This window comes from Maniola hyperantus, chromosome 7 (genome assembly GCF_902806685.2).
Source record: "Maniola hyperantus chromosome 7, iAphHyp1.2, whole genome shotgun sequence".
Classification (NCBI taxonomy): Eukaryota; Metazoa; Arthropoda; class Insecta; order Lepidoptera; family Nymphalidae; genus Maniola; species Maniola hyperantus.
In genome coordinates, this window is record NC_048542.1 from 2,576,968 (window position 1) to 2,599,077 (window position 22,110).

Consider the following 22,110-nt stretch of genomic DNA (forward strand, 5'->3'; position numbering starts at 1 on the left):
AACATATCCGTATGGGTTTACTTTTTTATTTCTTTTCTCTAGAGATCGTTCTGGAGGGAATCCGAGGTAAGATTTTATTTTTATTTTATTGTTTTAGCGGTTTACTTGTTATAGGTAAGTTGTCACGATTGTTTAGGCGTGCAGACTGTATAGGTAAGGTGTGTTTTGTATATTTGTGTTATGAAAAGCTGTATAATATGCCGTGTACCACTCAATTTTTGAAGCAAAATATTTTTTTAAGGAACACGTCTGCCTATAGATGTAGAATATGGACGTTATAGAGGAATGTATGTAGGTGTAGGTAAATGTTAATCTAACGTGTGCAGCGAAGGAGTGAAAACCCTGCGCAGTCGCATCGCCAACGGCGCGGCGTCGCCCCCTGCGCCCCTGCAGTCCCCGCGCCGCCGCGGCCGCCCCAAAGTCGACGACACCGACCATTTCACGGCCTTTCACAGTAAAGCGCAGGAGCACAACTATAACATTGCAGTACAGGTACGATTCTTTACCAGTGACTAAATTCCGTAGGACATTTTAGTCCTGCACATGAAACAGTTGCCATTTGCAAAAGTTTCTACACATGGCAACTTTTTCACGTACCGGTGAAGCGCGTCAGACGCAACTGAATCGATCTACGCCTCAAATACTGTATCACAGACTTTATTACACGACGGCCGTTTAAAAGGAGTAAAATATTGTCAGGGTTCATGTATGTACCTATGTGAGTTTTTTTTTATTCCAGCATAAGTTTTAAATGCCTAAACAGATTTGGATTTATAGGGTAGGTTACATCCTCCCCAGTAATTCTGGCTATAACTATAACGGTGTAAACTGACAGAAAGTTCTCGGACGTAAGCTTCTGATATTGCCAGAGTGTGTACAGAGACAGAAAGTGTTCTGCCAGACAATTTCTGATAACAATTGAGTGCGGTAACTGCCTCAGTTGTTGAGAACTACGAAATTATAGACAGTCATATATTTGTAACGATTTTAGAAAGATTTGTGCAGAAATTGTAATGTTTGTATAAATTGGTGGTCAGATCTTTCAGTACCTGGGCATGCGCGACCTGGCGCGCAGCGCGCGCGTGTGCAAGCTGTGGCAGACGCTCGCCGCCGCGCCCGCGCTTTGGAGACATGTGCGGATGAAGAACTCGCACGTGAGTGCACCTATACTATCTTTTCATAACGTCTATCGGTTTTTCGAACTGTGCCCTGCCTATTGCCACTGGAATTGGGTATTTGCCTGTGTCAAAAATAAATTATTTCTCAGTGATTATTAAATAGAGGGTCTTCCAAAATATGTAAAATCCACGTCCTTTGTTAGTTTTAAGTGTAAAAACCATTTTAAATTATCGATTCAACTAAAAAAAGTACGTCAAATTATTGTGACGTCACATTTCATTATTTCATAGTAGCTCGCATACCAAGCGCGCGTTTTGACGTTTGATAAAAAGTTACTGATTTGACTAGTTGTCAAATACCGAATTTAGATAATATAATTCCGTCCCAGGTTAGCGACTGGGCAGGCCTGTGCACCGCGCTGAAGCGCCACGGCACGCGCTGGCTGGACCTGCGCAAGATGCTGTTACCGCCAAACGATGCTCTCTTCTGGGACCACTTCGCGCAACACATTGGTGCCGTCGACACGCTCGAGAGGTGAGTATTCGTGAATGAGTGGTGCCCACAGAAATCCTTATAATAAGGCACTAGAAATGCTGTGTACGCGTGATCTTGATGCGGACGTCGCAAGTGCAACGATGTGTGAGGTAAGCGAACGGATGATGCGGCGCATTTGCAACCTTAACGCGCTAATCCTACGACTTAATTATGTCTGCACAGCATTGAGCGTAAATGTATTTGCGTGATTGCGTATAACTGTGTTTGTGTATGAAGTAAGGCAGCGACATTCGTTCTGTATAGTTCGAAGTGGTACACAGCAGTTCTGATGCATTATTATTAGGATTTCTGTGATGGGGCCCTTGTAATGGGCTTCCGAGATGGTCAAGCAGCTTGACGTCAAGGACGTAGATTTTTGCTTGACCGTTTACAAAGTTTAGCTTAATACTTGAGGATGCATTTATTTGCTTTGCTTGACGCGACTTTAGGACAGTGTTCGAGATATGAAAAAGTGTCGTTGGCATGATCAAGCTACTTGCGACCGTCAAACAGCTTAATCAAGCAAGACAAAACTACGTGCTTGACTGTCTCGGAAGCCCTTAAGGGTCAAGATCTTTATACATGACGCCAAGTGTGGTTTTGCTCGTGCAGGTTAGAGCTGTGCCGCTGCCCCGCGCGCGCGGTGCAGGCGGCGTGCGAGAGGCTGCCCGGCCTGCGCGCGCTGGCGGCGCCCGCCATCCGCGACGCGCGCCTCGACCCCTCGCCCCTCGCCCTCCTGCCCAGACTAGAGCTGCTACGACTCAAGGTTAGTTGCGGTATTCTACAGGATATAATTCGGAAAGTATGCTCGAGAACTTTTTGACCTGGTTCATCCTTCGCCTTCTACTATTACCACAAGGCATCGCCAAGGTCTGCCCCCGTGCGTAGTTGAAATTCCACGGACACGTACGAAGCGATTTGTCTCCTCGTTTCTAATTGGAACCTGAAGGATATGGAACGCCCTTCCAGCATCAGATTTCCCCTCCACTTTTAATATAGGTTAAGTCAAGAGTGAATAGGCATCTTCTAGGCAAGTGCCCTCTATCTAGGCTGCATCATCACTTGCCAGCAAGTCTGGTTGAAGCTAAGCACTAGCCGCTGTTGGTGCGAGAAACCAGAATCTGTGCATCTTCCCTAAACCGGCTCTTACTGTTTCAGAGTTTGGCCGGTCTCTCCCTCACACGCGACCTGCGGCCGCTCGCGGCGCTCACTCGCCTGCAGCACCTGTCGCTCACGTCCATCAAGGAGCTGGGCTGGTGCGCCTGCGAGGTGGTCGGCCAGCTCGAGCAGCTGGAGTCCTTGGAGCTGGGCGAGTGTTCGTTCGGCGGATCGTTCGCCGCGGCACTGGGCAAGGTATCGTCTCTCACACGCCGACTCGTGCTCACTGGAGCTGGGCTGGTGTTGTCCCTCTGTCCCCTGGCGCCTGGTGCGTGGTGTTGTAGCGTGTCCTCTGTTGCAGCTGGTGAAGCTGCGGCGGCTGCGGCTGGAGCGTGGCGTGGCGCACTGCGCGGCGCCCGCGCTGCTGCGCGCGCTGGCGGCGCTGCCCAAGCTCACGAGGCTCGAACTGGTCAACTTCGACGTCAAGGTGAGATGTGATGCAGACATCAACATCATGATCCGGACTTAGTAATAAACTGAAGAACGTGTTGAGACACCTAAATTATGTAGCTACTGAAACGCTAATTCATTAATATCTACTTATATTAGGAATATCTAAATATATAAAAGGAAAAGGTGACTGACTGACTGACTGACTGATCTATCAACGCACAGCTCACTACTGGACGGATCGGGCTGAAATTTGGTGTGCAGATAGCCATTATGACGTAGGCATCCGCTAGGAAAGGATTTTTAAAAATTCAATCCCTAAAGGGGTAAAACAGTGGTTTGAAAGTGTAGTGTGTAGACGCGGACGAAGTAGCGGGCATAAGCCAGTATTTATTAATTAAAAAAGATCTATATACACATTTTCACTCACACACATATACTCACACACATACACAAATGCTATTTTTCGATTGCTTATTTCTAATACATATTTTGTGTATACATATTTAGATTTTTTCTCGCTTGGTGTAAAATACCGTATTGTATTGTTCGCAGGTCGGCTTCGACGACGCGCTCGCCGAGTGCACAAACATCCAGAGACTGCTCATCATCCCCACATACGTGTCACAGTCCGCCACCACTAACAAGCAGGCACGTAAATACTAATATTGTAAATGCGAAAGTGTGTCTGTCTGCTAGCTTTTTGCCCACGGCCGTTTTTGACGAAATTTGGAAGATAGCTTGCATCCCAAGGATCGCATAAATTACTTTTTGCCCTGAAAAATCATAGAGATTTGTCCCGGAAAATCAAAGAGAATTGTCTCGGAAAATCAGAGATTTGTCCCGGAAAATCGAAGATTTGTCTCCGAAAATCAAAGAGATCCCGCGGGATTCAAATCCATTTGATGAAGTCGCGGGTATCTAGTGTACGAGATAGCTCGTACACTAGAGCCCTGGGACTCACAATTTGTACGCAAAAGCACGTAGCCTTAAGCGTATAATTTTACATAAGTTAATGTAATTGACAGGTGCTAAGCGGCGTGCTGAGACTAAAGGAGACACTCACTCACCTGATGTGGGGCGTCACCATCGAGCTGCTGCGCGTCACGGAACTATTCATAGACCAATGCGAGGCCGGCGAGGGCGAGAGCAAGCGGCGCGACGTGGGCGAGTGCATCCCCGTGCTGAAGCCCGTGCCCGGCTGCAGGCTGCCCGACGACCATCGCACCGTCGCCGGACCGCCGCAGGTAACAGACGCGCATCGACGTTCATCATCATCAACCGATAGACGTTCACTGCTTGACATAAGTCTCTTGTACGGACTTTTTCACACGCCACGCCAGCGGCCGCTTGCGACTCGTTTGATGTCGTTTGTCCACCTAGTGGGGAGTCTAATACGAGATCGCCATTCTAGCACCTTGGGACCCCAATGTTTATCGGTTTTTCGAACTATGTGCCCGGCTCATTGCCACTAGTTTCGCAACCTGCTAAGCTATGCCGGTTACTCTAGTTCTACGGATCTCCTCATTTCTGACTCGATCATGTAGAGAAACTACAAACACCTTTTCAGCTCTCTTCAACATCCGCTGAGAGTGACTCTGAGCTTACTTATGAAGCCCATATTACTAAATTGTTAAATAATAAGCTAACTCATAGCTGTGATAGCCTAGTGGTTAGGATGTCCGCCTTCTAATCGGGGAACAGAAGATCAAAATAAGGAGGTCGGGGGTTCGATTCCGGGCACGGACCTCTAACTTTTCGGAGTTATGTGCATTTTTAAGTAATAAAATATCACTTGCTTTAACGGTGAAGGAAAACATCGTGAGGAAACCTGCATGCCTGAGAGTTCTCCATAATGTTCTAATCTGCCCATGACCAGCGTGGTAGACTATGGCCAAACCTTTCTCACTCTGAGAGGAGACCCGTGCTCTGCAGTGAGCCGGAAATGGGTTGATCATGAAGCTAACTTAATGTTGTGTTCGGTTGCAGGTGGAGATCTTGCCCATACCGACGCTACAGCGCCTGCTGTCGGCACAGCTGCCCAATACCAAGCTCAAGCTGCTGCGCATCCCCTTCCATGCCACCTGGCGCCAGTCGCTGGCGGACTTCCAGTAGCACCCACTCCATCTTGTACGCTACCTCCGCCTACCGCCTACGCGTTACCAACAGCTTGACAGAAGATGATGATGGGCTTGGATTTATGCCCATTTTGACCATCATTCTTTAAAAACTTGAAGTTGTGCACGATTACGCGCATCGACGCAGTATCCGCTCAGTCGGTCTTGTAACTCAAAAACGGCCCATAACCTACCGTATACGGAGACAGGTTATGGGCCCAGACTTCTAAATAAAAAATAAATTTAATACCGGTACAGCATTTCGCCGAATTGTTAGCATGTTACTCAAAAACTTGCCTCAGCTCATAACCTACCCTATAGGGCGGTAGGTTATAGGCCCAGACTTCTAAATAAAAATAAATTTAATATCGGTACAGCATTTCGCCGAATTGTTAGCTTGTTACCCAACAACGTGCCTCGGCTCATAATCTACCCTATCCGGTAGGTTTAGCCCGGACTTCAAAATAAGAAGAGGTTTGATGCCGATAAAGCATTTTGCCGATTTGTTAGCTACTCAACATCCAGAAATGAAAACACCCCTACGTACATGTTGCGAATACGTCTACTTGTGCAATACCGCGCACGGCGCTTCACTAGTCTTCTGCGTTTATACAAGTTGTATAAAGTAAATAAGCGTGAGCTTAATGAAATTATTTTGAACTAGATGATGCAAGCGACTTCGTTTGTGTGGATTTAGGTTTTTGAAATCGCGTTGCACTGTCGCGACGTGATTGAAGGACTAATAAACATTTCGCATTTATAATATGGATAGTGATTTCGTGATCCGTTTTGCACCGCGTCGTTTGCCGCTCAAGCAAAAGCCAGCCCTTTGAAAACATTACACGTGAAAAATATACCACAGAATATGTAATGGTAATAGTACCTTACTGGTACAGAAGGCTCACTTCCCAAAGACGTTTAAATAAATACTCTTGTTACGATGCAATAAAGGGCAATTGAGCTCGCGCAGCACTGCGGTTTATAGTTACATACATGAAATTTGACACATGAAGCTAAAATGGCGCTTGAGGAGTTAAATTGTACGTGTACCTATTCACTCATTATACCTACTTGAAGCAGATGTGGTCCGACCTCTCGCTCTAATTTGGTAGTCGAAGTGGTATAGGGATAATTATTATGCATCCAAAATGTCATTATTTTAAAGATGAACCGTACTTTTGACATTACAGTTGACCCATAGAGTTAAAATGGCACGTGAGAAGTCATTTTGTATGGACTATATTACAATTGACGAAATTTCGGTGCCGTAGCCTCCCACCAGACCAGACCAGAAATTTAGAAATTATAAAATTCCAAATCCCTGCCAGGAATCGAACCTACACTCAATGATGCTTTCGAGTGTAGTAAAACTTCAACTTAGTTCTTGTGTGTTTACGAAATAACCAATTCGCAAATATAAAAACCCGAGGGTGTTCGATAGTGTTAAGACGTAGTGAGAGAGAAATATTTTATCCAATAACCCGATTCATATGAAGTAACTATATTAATTACTGTTTAATGATATCTAATTATTATTCTAGATTTATTCTCGTTGTAAGGCTGTAAATATTATCTATGTCTAGTGATCAGTGCCTAGATTTTGATTTTTGTCTCGTTTATTTTCAAAATGACTTTCTTTCGTTTTTATCATGTATGTATTCATTATGTTGTATCATGTATAATTGAAATGACATTTATATAAGAAACTGTGAAAGAAATGGTTTTAGGTTTTTTAAAATCCCGTGGGAACTCTTTGATGTTCCTGGATAAAAAGTAGCCTATGTCCTTTCCCGGGATGTAAGCTAACTCCGTACCAAATTTCATCAAAATTGGTTAAACTGTTGGGCCGTGAAAAGCTAGAAGACAGACAGACACACTTTCGCAGTTATAATATTAGTATGGATTATTTTATGCATGCACTACGGAGAGGACACTCCATAGCATGCACTAAATTACTATACAATCATAACAATTGTCTTAGAAAACTAAACGTCTGCACTAAAGTACGATACAAAAGCATTGAACCTGCGCAGTGGGCGATTTATCGATCCACTAGCAGCTGGCTGACGCCAACGATTTCGTCCACGTGGCTATAGGGTTTTTCGAAGTCCCACGGATTTTCTAGGCCAAAGTGTCACCAACTCCGTACTACTCTATCCACGGAAACTAAAATACAGGCTCGTTTGTGATTGGTTGATCACTCAATATGACGTCCACTGACTTGTGTTCGTCATCTGTATCTGATAACGTATTAAGCGTTATATTAACTTCTCCCCGTGGATAGAGTGTACAGTACGCGGCAGAAAGTAATGTACATCGACATATAGAAGGCGATAGCAGATTTGTAGAGCGTTGTCCCTGTCATTGAGACCGACAAAACGTCATATAGGTACGAGTGACAGAGACAACGCTCTACAAAGCCGAATTTTCATTCTAATGGCCGATGCTTTCTGCTGCGTACTGTACATTTGTCTAGTGTTGGCCAACTACGTAATAAAATTGGTAATCAATATGTTGGACAATTTCTGTTTGTATATAACGCGTCCAAAGTAAAAAAATGAAACCGTGTCCGCCATATTATAGAATGTAATAGAATAGAATAATGTTTATTCGAGGTATCATATAGGTGGTACATGGTGTAGGCAATATCGTCCTGTACAGCAGTGCAACATCTCAAACAGGTAGGCCACTCAGCTTGTATTGAGACGTAGGCACCTCAGACACAAACCTCAATACCAAATATCTGAGGTACCAGACGCCCCAACGCTGATATTGTGATGTTCTTGCTCTAAAATAATATTTTCGATGGATTTGCCCTACAAATTCAATTGGAAATTTGTCCTACAAAATCCATTGAAAAAAATTTGAATCGAAATATTATATTTGTAGCTAGGACGTGACAATATGGCGGACACGATTTTCCTTTCTTATTTTGGAGGCGGTGCAGTTTTGTTGCATTTTGGTTTGAATTAAAGAAAAATAAAATTATGTTTGTAAATTTCGCTAACAAATTCCGAAATAAGATAGTAGTAAAATGTATAAGTACATTTTATTTCACTTCAGATATTCTTTATAATTTGTGGGTAGACAGATTTAACTAGAATCTAGATACAAAGCGGACGCCAAATTATAATTAGAAAAATAATGTGGCTAATTCCGTTGTCCACAATCTCTAAACTAAACTAAAATGACACGTCTAAATCTATTGCTATGCCTTTCATAATGTTGCTTGCGGAAAAGGCTAGCATTAGATTTAGATTTGTTAATTTAGTTTGGTTCAAGAGATTGTGTACAAGAGAATCGGCCCCATTGAAGAGCTATTTATAGCACCAATTTGTTTTGTAAAGTTTTTCCTGCCTACCCTACACTACATACACCATCAACTTTAGAATACAGGTATAATTCCGAACCACGCTGCACGCAGCAGTGCTGTCACAGTCCTGTCGCGGAACTACTGGTCCCCATACAATCTCTATAAGCTTATATGACATTACATTCCGAGCTAGGCAGCAATGTTCCGCTACATTGCTGCCGCGACATTGCTGCCTAGCTCGGAATGTAATGTCATATTATAAGCTTATAAAGATTGTATGGGGACCAGAAGGGCCGCGACAGGACTGTGACAGCTGGTGACAGCACTGTTGCGGCAGCGCTGCTGCGTGCAGCGTGGTTCGGAATTATACCTTACATGTAACACAAATTACTATTACGTATAAGTGACCTAAATTTTAATAGAACGGTTACACTTTCGTTTGATCTCGATTGGGCTAGTACATGTAGAACTTTGTTCAACTTTAAAAATAACTGATTTGGATTACCAAAGTATTCATTTAAAAATAACTCATTTGAGTTGCAAATGTATCATCGAGAGTGTAGCCCTCCAAAATGATTAATATTAGGCTTAGATGTTAAAATCTTTAATTTTTCACATATAGGGCCCGCGCAGACGACGGACTATTGTCCGCGGAGGACAGAATTTGATTACCTTAAGAAAATCAACGCACACAATGGACTAAGTACGTCGAAAAATCGTAGTAACAGATGACGGATTTTTGTCCTCCGCGGACAATAGTCCCTCGTCTGTGTAGGCCTTTAGTAGATTTTATAGGAAAATATGTTGCGATTGTTCTATAAAGGTCAGCGCAGACCGACCGGAGCACTACGCTCGTATGTTTGAGCACAATTCCTCAGACAATTTGATCCCATTACAATACGAGTAAAACTATGAAAGCTCGGTATTTGCAATGCAAAAGCATGATCGCACTGATCGCTGCCTGCATGTCGAAATTGTTTCGATGTAGCTGATGCCCGTGACTTTGACCATGTGGATGTAGGTTTTTAAAAATCCCGTGAGAACTCTTTGATTTGCCGAGCCTATAAGTCACGCAAAAAAATCATGTCGATCCGCTGCGCACCGTTCCGTTGCGTTGCGGCGTGATTAAAGGACAAACCACAAACACACACTCGTATTTATAATATTCGTAGTGATTGGAGGACTATTAAAACTTAGATGGAGGAGATCTGCGGAGGTCTGCGCTGACCCTAATTAAACAATATGGAACACCAATGTATGGCGAAACTGTGACTAATTATAATAATAAAGATATATTATATAATTAAGGTGGAATTCACATATTTTGAAGGCGTATAAAATTGATATATGTACATGATTTTGAGTACACTCTTTGTTATGTTAGAAAGCATAGCTTTTTTTAGACGCTGGTCTATTGTTTATAATCTCCTTTTAAAAGATGCTTGGTGTATTTTTATTGTAGTTACTAGTTGAACGGCCGCGGGGCTCGCTTGTGTAAAAATTGTGCATAATTTGTATCGGCGCCCCGACGCGGTCCTAAATTAGGTTAATATAAATACTTGATAGTATTGGCGACTTAATAAAACGTTGCCTTGTAATAATTCAGTTGTTTTATTTTGTAACCTTTGTTGTTGTAATTGATATTTAGCTACAATAGTATTAAACTATAGGGTCTATAGGTATTAACTGAGACTGACTCTTGAGGTAGGGCGTGGCTTGCAAGAGCACAGACGAAGGGCAGTCTTCGGGGTACTCCTCTTTCCGTCAAGATAGATCGGTTACAACTACATCAAATAACGCACACGAGGGGTTACAGTTCCCCCGAATAGCAGAGTACATTCACAGGCCGAAGCGATTTATTTTGCTAGGATTACGTACACAAGAAACAGAGATGCCTCTTAAAACGCACTAATTCATGGACCTATTTTTTTTCTCGTACGTCCATTGGGAAAAAAATGTGTAGCTGGGATGACGTATTCCTGGCAAAATGCGTTTTTTTCAAATATCTACTTATTGGTTGGACGCACAAATTTAAAACTTTCACGCACAATTACACGACGTTACGCACTAAAAATCTATCCAACTCAAATCCAGAAATTCAACATTATTTTGCTGGGATTACGCACACATCGGGGTATGAGGCAGGGGGACGCCCGCGCCGAATTAGCGCGGGGACTGTGCGGGTGTGTGGGGTGTTTCCTCTCCGATTGCCATATCAACCTGACGCATACTATACACTAGATTGTTTACATGTTTGACCTAAGGAAAAAACCTATTACAATGGGAAAAATAAATGAAACTAAACAAATTCGTAACAAACTTTATTGACGGCAATAATGTTACAAAAATACATACTTTTTCTTATTAACTAAGTAGGTAGGATATACACAAATATTCTATCGAGTTACAACAGTACAAGTAATAATAAATTACTTTATATTTTAACCACTTATAAAAAGTGAGCCTTTTATTTTATTAATAAAGTTAGCATTTTTAAATAATCAGTTATAAGTAAGAGTTTAATTTGACTTAATTACTTGATCGAAAATAAACGGGTTGAAATCCTGATAGATTCACATCTACATTATTCAATTGAGAGAGGATAAATTAATTTTTCAGAATTAAATTTTAAAAATTAACGCTTTCATTTCTAAAAATTGAACACTCAATTAATAGTAAGTAAAGTGTGTCAGTGTTGCAAAAATATTTTCAAAAGTACCTCAAATTTACAAAAGCAAATAAACATTCTTATTTATTTTTGCTTTAGAATTTTTTTTTGACTTTTAGCAGTAATCAGATTTCTTTATAAATAATCTTTATTTTAAATAAATCTTATGCCTACAATATGATTTCTATGAGCTTACAAGTTGGTACGCTCAGTTGGGCTACGATCCCACAAACCTACAAGTTGGTACAGTGGGTGTCGCTCAGTTAGGCTTTGATCCTGTAAGCGTACAAGTTGGTACAGTTGCTTACGCTCAGTTAGTTGGGTACAAGTTGGTAATTGGTATGCTACAAGTAAGGATAAGTAGTTACAGTTGGACTGTTCCTATAAGGTGCTCCGCTTACGTCCGACTTTTTGTAGGTTCGATAATAATCGGGCGTCGATTTTTTTCATACATTTTTTTGTCGAAGAATATGGGTCGTGGGCGGAGCACCTAAGCAAACAAGTCGGTAAAGTGGGTGTCGCTCAGTTGGGCGTGGCGTCGGGATGCCTCTCGAGCAGCATGGCGACGCCCTGGCCGCCGGCCGCGCACGCGCTGATGACGCCGATCTGCCCGTCCTCGCGCACCAGCCGGTTGGCCGTGTGCATCGCGAGCCGCACCTGCCCAACGATACTTCAAGTGAATCTTTGTTACACAGATCGCAAAACAAGTAGTTCAATCTTTAAGCGAGGTTTTGATTAGCAACAAAACTTGCAGAAGTTGACTTCCCCAAGCTATTTCTACCGTGTAAACAATCACTTCCGCAAGTTTTGTAACTTGCTGGACTTGCCGCAAGTCACAAATGTATGTACATGAACAATATTGCTCGTAGTGTAAACGATTATGCAAGTACTTGCGGAATAACTTGCAAGAAGTTCTTGCTAGTCTAAACCTCGCTTAAGATGGGCCATGGCGGTTTGGCAGGTCATGGACTAAGGACTAGAGTGCGGGGACGAGGGACTATTGTCCGTGTAGGACAAAAGTCCCTCATCGTTCACATCGCACACACACACACAAAGCGGTGTCTTCTGACACAGGAGTAGTTCTCCTACTCCTAAAAGAAGACTCCAACCTCTTAGAGCTACCAAACACTTAAGTTATCAGAAATAAACTATTTCATTTTATTATAGACACTAGCTGACTCGGCGAACTTCGTACCGCCTAACAGTCCATTCTTTATTTTTTTAATGCTTATAATTTTTTAAATATTTCTCTCCGTAAGAACCATCCCCGTACTTCAAGGAATATTATAAAAAAAGAATTAGCGAAATCGGTTCCGCTGTTCTCGAGATTTGCGATCAGCAACACATTCAGCGATTCATTTTTATATAATAGAGATAGAAAGTGTTCAGTAAAGCCAGTTGTTTTTCAGGATTTTCAGCTAGCAATACAAGCCACTCTCGCGCCGAACACCGGACTATCCTGATTGGTGGATAGCACTGATATATTCGCATCACACGTCATAAGTGATGCATTAACGGTCCGTTGCAAGTCACCGTGCGTCACGGTCGTACAGACATACAGAGTTCTTCCCACGCCGTGCGTAAAATATACAACTACAAAAACATTCGAATCCCACGTTTTACCCCACCGGTGGACAATTGTGCTGTGCCGTGCCCATCCCTTTGTGTGCTGGTGATTTTTGGACGTTCCAAATCAAGCGGTAAGTGGTAGTTTTGTAAGTTGTAGATTTTGGGAAACTCTGAGCAACTGAACACCCTTTTTCCTAATTTTGATAATTATAACAGGTCCTTCGATAGCTCTCCAACAGAAAGATAACTTACGCCGGTGGCAGCGAACGGGTGTCCGATGGACAGGGAGCCTCCCCAGTTGTTCCACTTGCTCATGTCCGGTGAGCCCACCTACCAAACAAAACTTATTTATCACTCTTACACCTTTCCAAAATTCATTATTTACGACTTCTTAGGGTTCTGTACCTCAAAAAGAAAAAGGAACCCTTATAGGATCACTTTGTTGTCTGTCTATCTGTCGTGTCTGTCAACAAAACCTATAGGGTACTTCCCGTTGAACTAGATTCATGAAATTTGGCAGTTAGGTATGTCTTATAGCACAAGTACCACTATTCCAGCTATACTTCTTGCATTTCACGAAAGCCACTGACTCATGCTTGTGTTTAAGTCGTATCGGTATTCGGTATACGTAAGGTACACTAAATGTGTGCGTTTAACAGCGCTTGCTCGTGTACGGGAGCGGTGTGCAGGCTCGACCGCACCAAAGGGGAGATCTCCCACCGAGCGGTTGGTTGTGCTCGGTAGCGCCAGCTGGGCCGACGGTTGTATCTTGAAACTTCTATATATAGTCCAGATTGCAGAACACTCTGTTAGTGCACTCGCACTAACAGAGTGTTCTGCAATCTGGACTATACAAATGTACCGCCGACAGTACTCACTGTCGGCGGTACATTTGTTCGGGACTATGTCATCGATTGAACAGCGCCATCTAGTTTATATTGTGGCAACCGCCACACTCGCGACGGATTGGTCCGACGTGCACGCACACTTACGCGCTGTCCGTGTATTCGACATTACCACAAGTAAAGTTCACTAGCCTTCGTGAATTGCAAGAACTGTGCCTAGCTACCTAGCTACCATCCTGGAGACGGACTAGGCTACTTTTTATCGTGAAAATCAAAAGAGTTCCATGGAATTTTTAAAAAATCTTAGTCCAAATGAATGAAGTCGCAGAACTCATGATACAAGCGACTTCGTTTGCATGGATTTAGGTTTTTAAAAATCCCGCGGGAACTCTTTGATTTTCCGGGATAAAAAGTAGCCTATGTCTTTTTCTGGGATGTAAACTAACTATGTTCCAAATTTCATCAACATTGGTTGAACTGTTCGGCCATGAAAGGCTAGCAGAAAAACAGACAGACACATTTTCGCATTTATAATATTAGTGAGGATTCCTATGACGATTTAAAAGCACTAGTACAAGTTTATGTGAATAGAAATCTATTCTATTTTATTCTAACAAAGTAACAGTTACCACAAGTAAAGTTCAAGCGTTCAAAGTTCAAGAGCCTCGATAGCTCAACGGTAAAGGAGCGGACTGAAAACCGAAAGGTCGCCGGTTCAAACCCCACCCGTTGCACTATTGTCGTACCTACTCCTAGCACAAGCTTTACACTTAATTGGAGGGGAAAGGGGAATATTAGTGAGGAATTAACTTTGCTATTCTTTATAATAATAAAAAAGTTACCTTCGCTTGGCGGCCAAGGTAAGTTTGTGCGAACCAGTCAGAGTCCAACGCCTTCAAGTTGGCCAAGATTTGACCCTGCAACAATTAAGATATTATCATTTCTAACTACATATTCTATAGCATTATTTCGAAAAATGTTACGTCTCAAACAGTGCCAATTAGACAATGTATAATTTCGTAATCAATAAGTATCCTGAACCTTTTATAATAAAATCCCGCAAACTATTTTGGACTTACCTTTACACAAGTTTAAAAAATCTATTAAAAGTATGCTCCTGAAAAAAGCATATTACACAAAGATTATCTAATTGATAAAAGAGCGTGGATTTGACCTGCAGCTCGTTCCAGCAACGCACAAGACTGCAAATACTTTTTAGGGTTCCGTACTTCAAAAGGAAAAACGGAACCCTTATAGGATCACTTTGTTGTCTGTCTGTCTGTCCGTCTGTCTGTCAAGAAACCTACAGGGTACTTCCCGTTGACCTAGAATCATGAAATTTGGCAGGTAGGTAGATCTTATAGCTGACATTTGGGGAAAATTCTGAAAACCGTGAATTTAGGGTTAGATCACACAAAAAAAATTAAATTGTGGTCATGAACTAATAATAGTAAAACTAGTAATAGTATTTTCAACTTTCGAAGTGAGTGACAATATCAAGTGGGGTATCATATGAAAGGTCTTCACCTGTACATCCTAAAACAGATTTTTATTTCTTTTTATGCATCATAGTTTTTGAATTATCGTGCAAAATGTCGAAAAAATACGACAATAGTACGGAACCCTCATTGCGCGAGCCTGACTCGCACTTGGCTGGTTTTTTGGCATAATATTGTATATCAAATATTTGAAAACAGCAATCGCAGAGTAGAACCAGTGGTAGATGCATCCGACGATTCGAAAGCGCTTTTGAAAGTTTACTTAAATAAAAAATATTTATTATTATAACCACTGACCTCTGAATGATGAACATTATTTTCTGCCGCGTACTGTTGTACAATGTACATACTTAAAAGAACCCTGAAAACATTATTTTCCTATTTTTGGGCAGTTGTGTGAAAAGACTGGACTCACAGCGAAGGCCTCGTGTATCTCCCAGGAGTCCACGTCGCTCAGCTTGAGGCCGGCCTTGTCCAGGATCTTGGGGATGCCGTATGCGGGCCCCAGCAGCAGCTGGTCCACGGGGTCCTAGGAATAGGAACTTGTTTAATCACTACCCATATTATCACTACCTACTACCTCAGAATAAATACCTTTAGAAGTAGCCTTATTCTGAATTTTACTGTTAAAGCGAGATAGCTAAATACATTTAAGCTCTTAATAGAACGTGACAAACGATTATGTTTTGTCCTTATCATGACGCTGAATTTTACAACCACTAAAGATGAAAAATAATACCTATATCTATATGATCTATGCTTTAATGTTTAGGTCGTGTCAAGAGTAAGAGCTAGCGTGCACTGCAATTTTCCTTACGTTTTCTTCCCCCCAAAATCTGTGAACTATAATAGAAGTAATTATTTAATTTCGCATCCGATTTAAATTTAAAAATTTAAAGCATAGATGATATAGATATAGATTTTTCATCTTTAGTGGTGGAAGTTTTCAGCGCCATCTATGAAAATTTTCTCGAACGTTGCCTGGAAACCTATTCATTATATTTTTGTTACCTGAGCGACGTAGGTGAAGTCCCGCAGATAGGCCTTCGGCTTGAGCCCCAACTCCTTGGCCTTGGACTCCGCCATCACCAGGCAAGCCGACGCGCCGTCCGTCTACAAGCAAATTTACTATTTTACATATTGTACATATTACTGTTTTACTTTCATTACATCTATAAAGGCTAAGATATATAGAGCGCACTTTGACTTTACTTAGAGTTAAGACACTGTTAAAACGAGACAGCTTTATACCGCCGTCATAAATCTGTCTCGTTTCAATTGAAACTTAAGTCTAAGTAAGTTCAGAGTGCGCTCTATAGATTTCAACCTTACACTTTTAGAAATCCCCAAATTGCCCCAAACAGAAATCAAACCCAGGGTCTCCCGCTTGTAAGGCAAAGCACTCATTTATTAAAATTGGTGGTAAGTGATGATGTAGTCTAAGATGGAAGCGGGCTAACCTGGAAGGAGTATGGCAGTTTTTATTAAACCCGTGCCCCTTTGGTTTCTACACGGCATCGTACTGGAACACTAAATCGCTTGGCGGCAAGGCTTTGCCGGTAGGGTAGTAACTAGCCACGGCCGTAGCCTTCCACCAGACCAGACCAGAAATTGAGAAATTGTAAAATTCCAAACCCCTGCCAGGAATCGAACCCGGGACCTCCCACTAATAAGACCACAGTGCTTACCGCTGCGCCAGGGAGGTCGTCAAAATGTCCAATGTCCAGCAGTGGTTGCATACAGACAGACAGATTTGATGGCTTCCTTTCAATCTCTAAAGTCAAGACAAATAAAACGGTTTGAATATTTTTGTATGGAGCCTGGTTTACCGAATAGTCTGCCATCAGTACCCTTATTATAAATGCGAAAGTGTGTTTGTTTGTTGGCTTGTCCTTCAATCGTCGCAACGGTCTAACGGATCAACGTAATTTTTTGCATGGGTATAGTTAATAGTAAGGTGGAGAGTGACATAGGCTACATTTTATCCCGGGAAATCAAATAGTTCCCACGTGGTTTTTTTTAAACCTAAATCCACGAGTACGAAGTCGCGGGCATCAGCTGTTTTTAGCAAAATAGCAGCCACACATAAAACATGTATTAATCAATAGCTGGCATCAATACAAACAAGTACTGTATATGTCAAGTTTCCGTGATTAGCTATCACACTGTGGCCCTACCGCGGTTGTTTGACAGCTACAATGTGACGATCGCAATCATCTCTGATTGGTTAATGCTCGCTCACTATTGGCCACAATGCATTGTTGCTCATTGTTCCAACAAGAATCGCACAAATTCAGCCAATCAGAACAATTGAGATTGTAATAATGATTGATGCAGGTTTTAGACAATCGCCCCGCTGATGACGCCACCAGCTGCTCGATTGCGGTAGAATGACAGCTACACTGTCACGATCGCAATCACCTCTGATTGGTTGACACTCTCTCACTATTGGCTACAATGCTGCAACAAGAATCGCACGAATTCAGCCAATCACAACAATTTAAATTGTAATAATGATTGATGCAGGTTTTACGAAATCGACCTACGTAAAACTTTGATCGTTTATAACTCGGAAATGAAACACTTTGGAGGCACTCACCAAGAAAGAAGCGTTAGCGGCGGTGACGGTGCCGTGCGGCTTGATGAAGGCGGGCCGCAGCTTGGCCAGTTGCTCCGGCGTGGACACGCGGATGCCGTTGTCCTTCTCCACCAGCCCGTCCTTGCCTTCCACTGTACAGAAAAGCTTGCGTGTATTCCATGCGTACATCCTCAGATATCCTCCGTCATTCAGCGGGCGATGGAGAGCGATATGCTTGGAGTTTCTCTATGTAATCAAATCAGAAATGAGGAGATCCGTAGGAGAACTAGAGTAAGCGACATAGCTCAACGGGTTGCGAAGCTGAAGTGGCAATGGGCAGGGCACATAGTTCGTAAAACCGATAGACGTTGGGGTCTCAAGGTACTGGAATGGCGACCTCGCACCGGAAGACGCAACGTTGGAAGACCCACCCACTAGGTGGACGGACGACATCAGACGAGTCGCAGGGAGCCGCTGGATTCAGGCGGCGCAAGACTGGCGGCTGACTGACTGAGGGAGATAGCTAACCTTTGACGGGGATGAGGTCTGTGAAGTAGCCCTTCTGCTGCGCCTGGTGCGCCTTGGTGTGGGACTGCAGCGCGTAGTCGTCTTGCTCCTTGCGCGAGGCGCTAAACGCGGCGGCGAGGCGGTCCGCGCTGTGCCCCATCGTCTCGCCTGAAGAGAACTCCGCCACCGCCGGCAACTGAGGAGTCAAGTAACATATACCCACGTGTATGCCTTAAAAAACAAAAATTTACCTGAAAGGTAAAGATATTCAATCTTCTAGTTCTGATACATTTTTAGGGTTCCGCACCTCAAATGGAAAAACGGAACCCTTATTGGATCACTTTGTTGTCTGACTGTCTGTCAAGAAACCTACAGGGTACTTCCCGTTGATCTAGAATCATGAAATTTGGTAGGTAGGTGGTAGGTCTTATAGCAGACATTCGGGGAAAAATCTGAAAACTGTGAAGTTGTGTATCATATGAAAGGTCTTCACCTGTGCATTCTAAAACAGATTTTTATGCATCATAGTTTTTGAATTATCGTGCAAAATGTCGAAAAAATACGACTGTAGTACGGAACCCTCGCTGCGCGAGCCTGACTCGCACTTGGCCGGTTTTTTGGGCCTACCTCCGGAGCAAAGTAGTCAGGTCTAATGCTGGCCAGCAGCGAGAGCCTCTGGCCAGGCGTCTTGGCTCGGTTGAGTCGGAGCAGAAGCGCCCTCATCTTGCGCGAGTGTCGGATGGGCACATCGGACATGAACTCCACTCCGCCCGCCACGATGATGTCGTACGCCCCAGCGGCTATCATACCAATGCCTGCAAACAACAAAAAAATTCAAGTCTGTCAAGTCAGAAGCAAGAAAATCGCAAAGATAGATTAGGTACATAATGGTACTAATTCTCTTCTCCTTTCTCCTCTTCTTACTAATGCATTTAGAAAGGGACAGATACAGTTTGACAGTTTGAAGTTTAATTTAGAGCTGTCAAACCTCGTGACTTTAGCTGCCAGCCTATTGTTTAAAGTAGCGTGCACTAAAAAGAATCTTTAAAGGTAAATTCATGTTCCGTCCCTTTTTAGCAATATTAAAAAGAAAAAGATGCATATAGTCTAAATTTAGTTTGAAGAAAGACAAGAGAATTGGCGCCAATATTGTCCTTCTGAGTAGGCTCGTGGCCCAATGTACGTCTTCACTTGCTGATGATGGTGCCTACGCTATACGGTCTCCACACTTACCAGTGGTGATGGCTTGGTTGGACGATATGCACGCCATGGTGACAGTGTGCGCCGGCGTGCGGTCGCTGAACCCGGCCGCCAGGGCCGCCTCCCGCCCGATGTTCGACGTCTTGACCTCTTGGATGACAGTGCCATACACTATGTAGTCTATTAGCTCTTTTTGTATGCCAGTTTTTTGCAGTAGACCCCTGCAAAGTAAAAAATTAAAGTTAAACAAAACAAATAAATAGATTTTGATTATTTTTTTAGTTTTTATTTAAATTAATTTAGCCTACTTGTAACTTTTTACAGTGCATATCTGCCAATTTTTTGCTGCTTAAGTATCATTGACTCAAACTTAGCCCTCAGCAAAGATTAGTATACAGCAATGTATCTGTAGACTGTATGTGTTGTAAATTCTAATTCTCACTGGCATTATCAATTTTGGAAAGTTGTAGTGACGAACAGACATGAAAGGTCAAGATTCTCTTTATGTGACTGAGCCAGCAAGTATTATACTTACTACATTTACTTACAGCAATGAGTGTCTGGCAAGTTCGTGGGGCATCATCTTGGCATAGTCGGTAAAGGATACAAGAAAGGGTGTCCTGACTCCATCCACCAGCACCACATTTTTACCAGTGCGATCTGGAAGGGTCTTCTTTTGGTGTAAGGCTGCACCCACACTGAGGGCTCGCCGGGCGGAGTCTGACGATACAGGGAAAATAAAGATACTTTAATACAAGTGATACAGGGAATTCAGGGTACTGCACAACTCTAAATAAAAAAGAAGACCTGTGATATTATGCCCAATGAGAGGCAACATCTTAGGCATCCAGCAATTCTTAACTTATATTATTATACCTACCTATTTATTATTAATCAGACATTGAAATTTTACATCATGTATGATTTCATATTTGAATTTTTGATAAATATCAGTACCCTTATTATAAATGCGAAAGTGTGTTTTGTTTGTTGGTTGGCCTTCAATCACATCGCAATGGTGCAACAGATTGACGTGATTTTTGGCATGTGTATAGATAAAGACCTGGAGAGTGACATAGGCTACTTTTTATCCCGAAAAATCAAAGAGTTCCCACTGGATTTTTAAAAAACCGAATTCCACGCGAACGAAGTCGCGGCGTCAGCTAGTAAATTATAAATCTTAATTTGTAATATTTATATGTTGTAATAACCTAGTGATTAAGAAGGCCTCCTAATCGAAAGTTGGAGGTTCGCTCCCGTGCAGTTGGCACGCACCTCTAACTTTTCGGAATTATATGCGTTTTAAGTACCTAATTAAATATCACTTGCTTTAACAGTGAAGGAAAACATCGTGAGGAAACCTACATGCCTAAGAGTTCCCCATAATGTTCTCAAAGGTGTGTGAAGTCTGCCAATTTGCACTTGGCAAGCATATGGCCCTAACTCTTCTCATTCTGAGAGGAGACCCGTGGTCTGTAGTGAACCAGTTATGGGTTGATCATGATGATGATGATGATACACTGTAAAGCATGCTAATAGTGAAAATATTTACGTATTATAGTGGACAAAGTCCAATTTGGTATTATTTAATATTGTTTATTAAATAATTGTACCAATGCCAACTTTCCAAGTCCAAAGTTTACTTCCCTACAAGTAGGTAATTACCTACTTCGTTCATAAACAATTGCTTCAAAGTTTAAATTGTAATAAATTGGATCGAATTTTACCACCCATATTTAAACTCTATCAGAATTCAAAAAAAGAATTACCTAGTGTATCTATAAAACTTACGAAAACTAAAAGATATTAATAAAAATACCGAATTTAGCGGTGGAAGTAGGGCGAGCCGCTTTTATGAAGGATTTCGCGACTTGTGATGCCATGACTCCTCTCAAAGTAATGCCGGCTTACACTGAAGTAAATAATTGAACTTTATTAAAATAATAAATTAAATTCTTTACATAAATCAAGGCAAAAATCTAAATTGAAAACTTTATGTGAAAAAAGGTTGGACTCTGATCTGTCAGTGACGTCAGTGACAGTTGACAGTAGGTCGATGCAAAACCCCGCAAAACCATCAATTACTAATATGAGTGCAAATTGTTTTGATTAGTAGAATTAATGGTATTCCTTATGCAACAATGCATTGTAGCCAATAGTGAGTAAGCATCAACCAATCAGAGGTGATTGATATCGTGATATTGTAATAATTGACAAAACGTGTGCTATCACTGACAGTTAACCAACCTTTGACATTTATTATGTCGTTCGGAAATCCTGTTCCATAACAGTGAGATCGGGTAACTTTAGAAACACGAAAACATTATCATTGAATTTAAAATGGTAATTAACTAACTAGTTAGAACTAGAAACTTGCCAACTATAAAGTAAGTTCACTAGCCAAGCAGATTACCAAAATACATATTTTAATACTTAATGTGAATCTCATGTTTAGCTTAACTATATTTTCTAAAGTTAACTGTTTTCCATGAACATATTATGTTAACAACAAAATAAAATTCTTTGAAAACAATATGATTATAAAATAATAATAATAATAATTAGATTTTAAATGCACTACAAAGAATAGTAAAACTTGATTGAAACTTTTGG

At 41.9% G+C, this 22,110-nt stretch overlaps 2 protein-coding genes and 1 long non-coding RNA gene across 5 annotated transcripts in view; 2 read left to right on the forward strand and 1 right to left on the reverse strand.

Moving 5' to 3' along the window:
- The window catches only part of LOC138402599 (uncharacterized), a 55,397-nt gene extending 45,165 nt beyond the window's left edge, over positions 1-10,232 (forward strand). The window contains exon 2 of the long non-coding RNA XR_011236957.1: positions 7,046-10,232. This is a non-coding gene — a long non-coding RNA (uncharacterized lncRNA). The remainder of the gene's footprint in view (positions 1-7,045) is intronic.
- LOC117983939 (uncharacterized) overlaps positions 1-10,232 on the forward strand; it is a 36,895-nt gene extending 26,663 nt beyond the window's left edge. For 2 of the 3 annotated variants that reach the window (XM_069499732.1, XM_069499733.1), the window contains 9 exons: positions 327-492; positions 1,038-1,154; positions 1,508-1,653; positions 2,266-2,419; positions 2,812-3,006; positions 3,113-3,238; positions 3,757-3,852; positions 4,230-4,448; positions 5,191-10,232. In XM_069499732.1, the coding sequence (XP_069355833.1) occupies positions 327-492; positions 1,038-1,154; positions 1,508-1,653; positions 2,266-2,419; positions 2,812-3,006; positions 3,113-3,238; positions 3,757-3,852; positions 4,230-4,448; positions 5,191-5,316 (1,345 nt within the window). In that variant the 3' untranslated portion in view covers positions 5,317-10,232. Of the gene's footprint in view, positions 1-42; positions 67-326; positions 493-1,037; positions 1,155-1,507; positions 1,654-2,265; positions 2,420-2,811; positions 3,007-3,112; positions 3,239-3,756; positions 3,853-4,229; positions 4,449-5,190 lie in introns of those variants that run through there. The other variant, XR_011236943.1, reaches the window with a different exon arrangement.
- Positions 10,233-10,939: 707 nt separating this feature from the next.
- Mtpbeta (mitochondrial trifunctional protein beta subunit) lies at positions 10,940-21,530 on the reverse strand. Its single transcript, XM_034970119.2, has 11 exons — positions 21,317-21,530; positions 20,046-20,217; positions 19,531-19,718; positions 18,925-19,112; positions 18,319-18,493; positions 17,812-17,942; positions 16,224-16,325; positions 15,628-15,741; positions 14,556-14,630; positions 13,121-13,198; positions 10,940-11,956 (listed from the first exon to the last, which is right to left on the reverse strand). The coding sequence occupies exons 1-11, from the start codon at positions 21,378-21,380 to the stop codon at positions 11,822-11,824; spliced, it is 1,422 nt and encodes a 473-aa protein (XP_034826010.1). The 5' UTR covers positions 21,381-21,530; the 3' UTR covers positions 10,940-11,821.
- Positions 21,531-22,110: the final 580 nt, after the last annotated feature.

What these genes read in the sequence shown, in the direction of transcription:
- Mtpbeta (XM_034970119.2), bottom strand. Translation starts at nt 21,380, where the DNA reads ATGGCATCACAAGTCGCGAAATCCTTCATAAAAGCGGCTCGCCCTACT. An exon ending in CCGCTAACGCTTCTTTCTTG is followed by an intron (nt 16,326 to 17,811) that starts GTGAGTGCCTCC and finishes ATTTGCTTGTAG; the next exon opens with ACGGACGGCGCGTCGGCTTG. An exon ending in ACCTTGGCCGCCAAGCGAAG is followed by an intron (nt 13,199 to 14,555) that starts GTAACTTTTTTA and finishes TTTGTTTGGTAG; the next exon opens with GTGGGCTCACCGGACATGAG.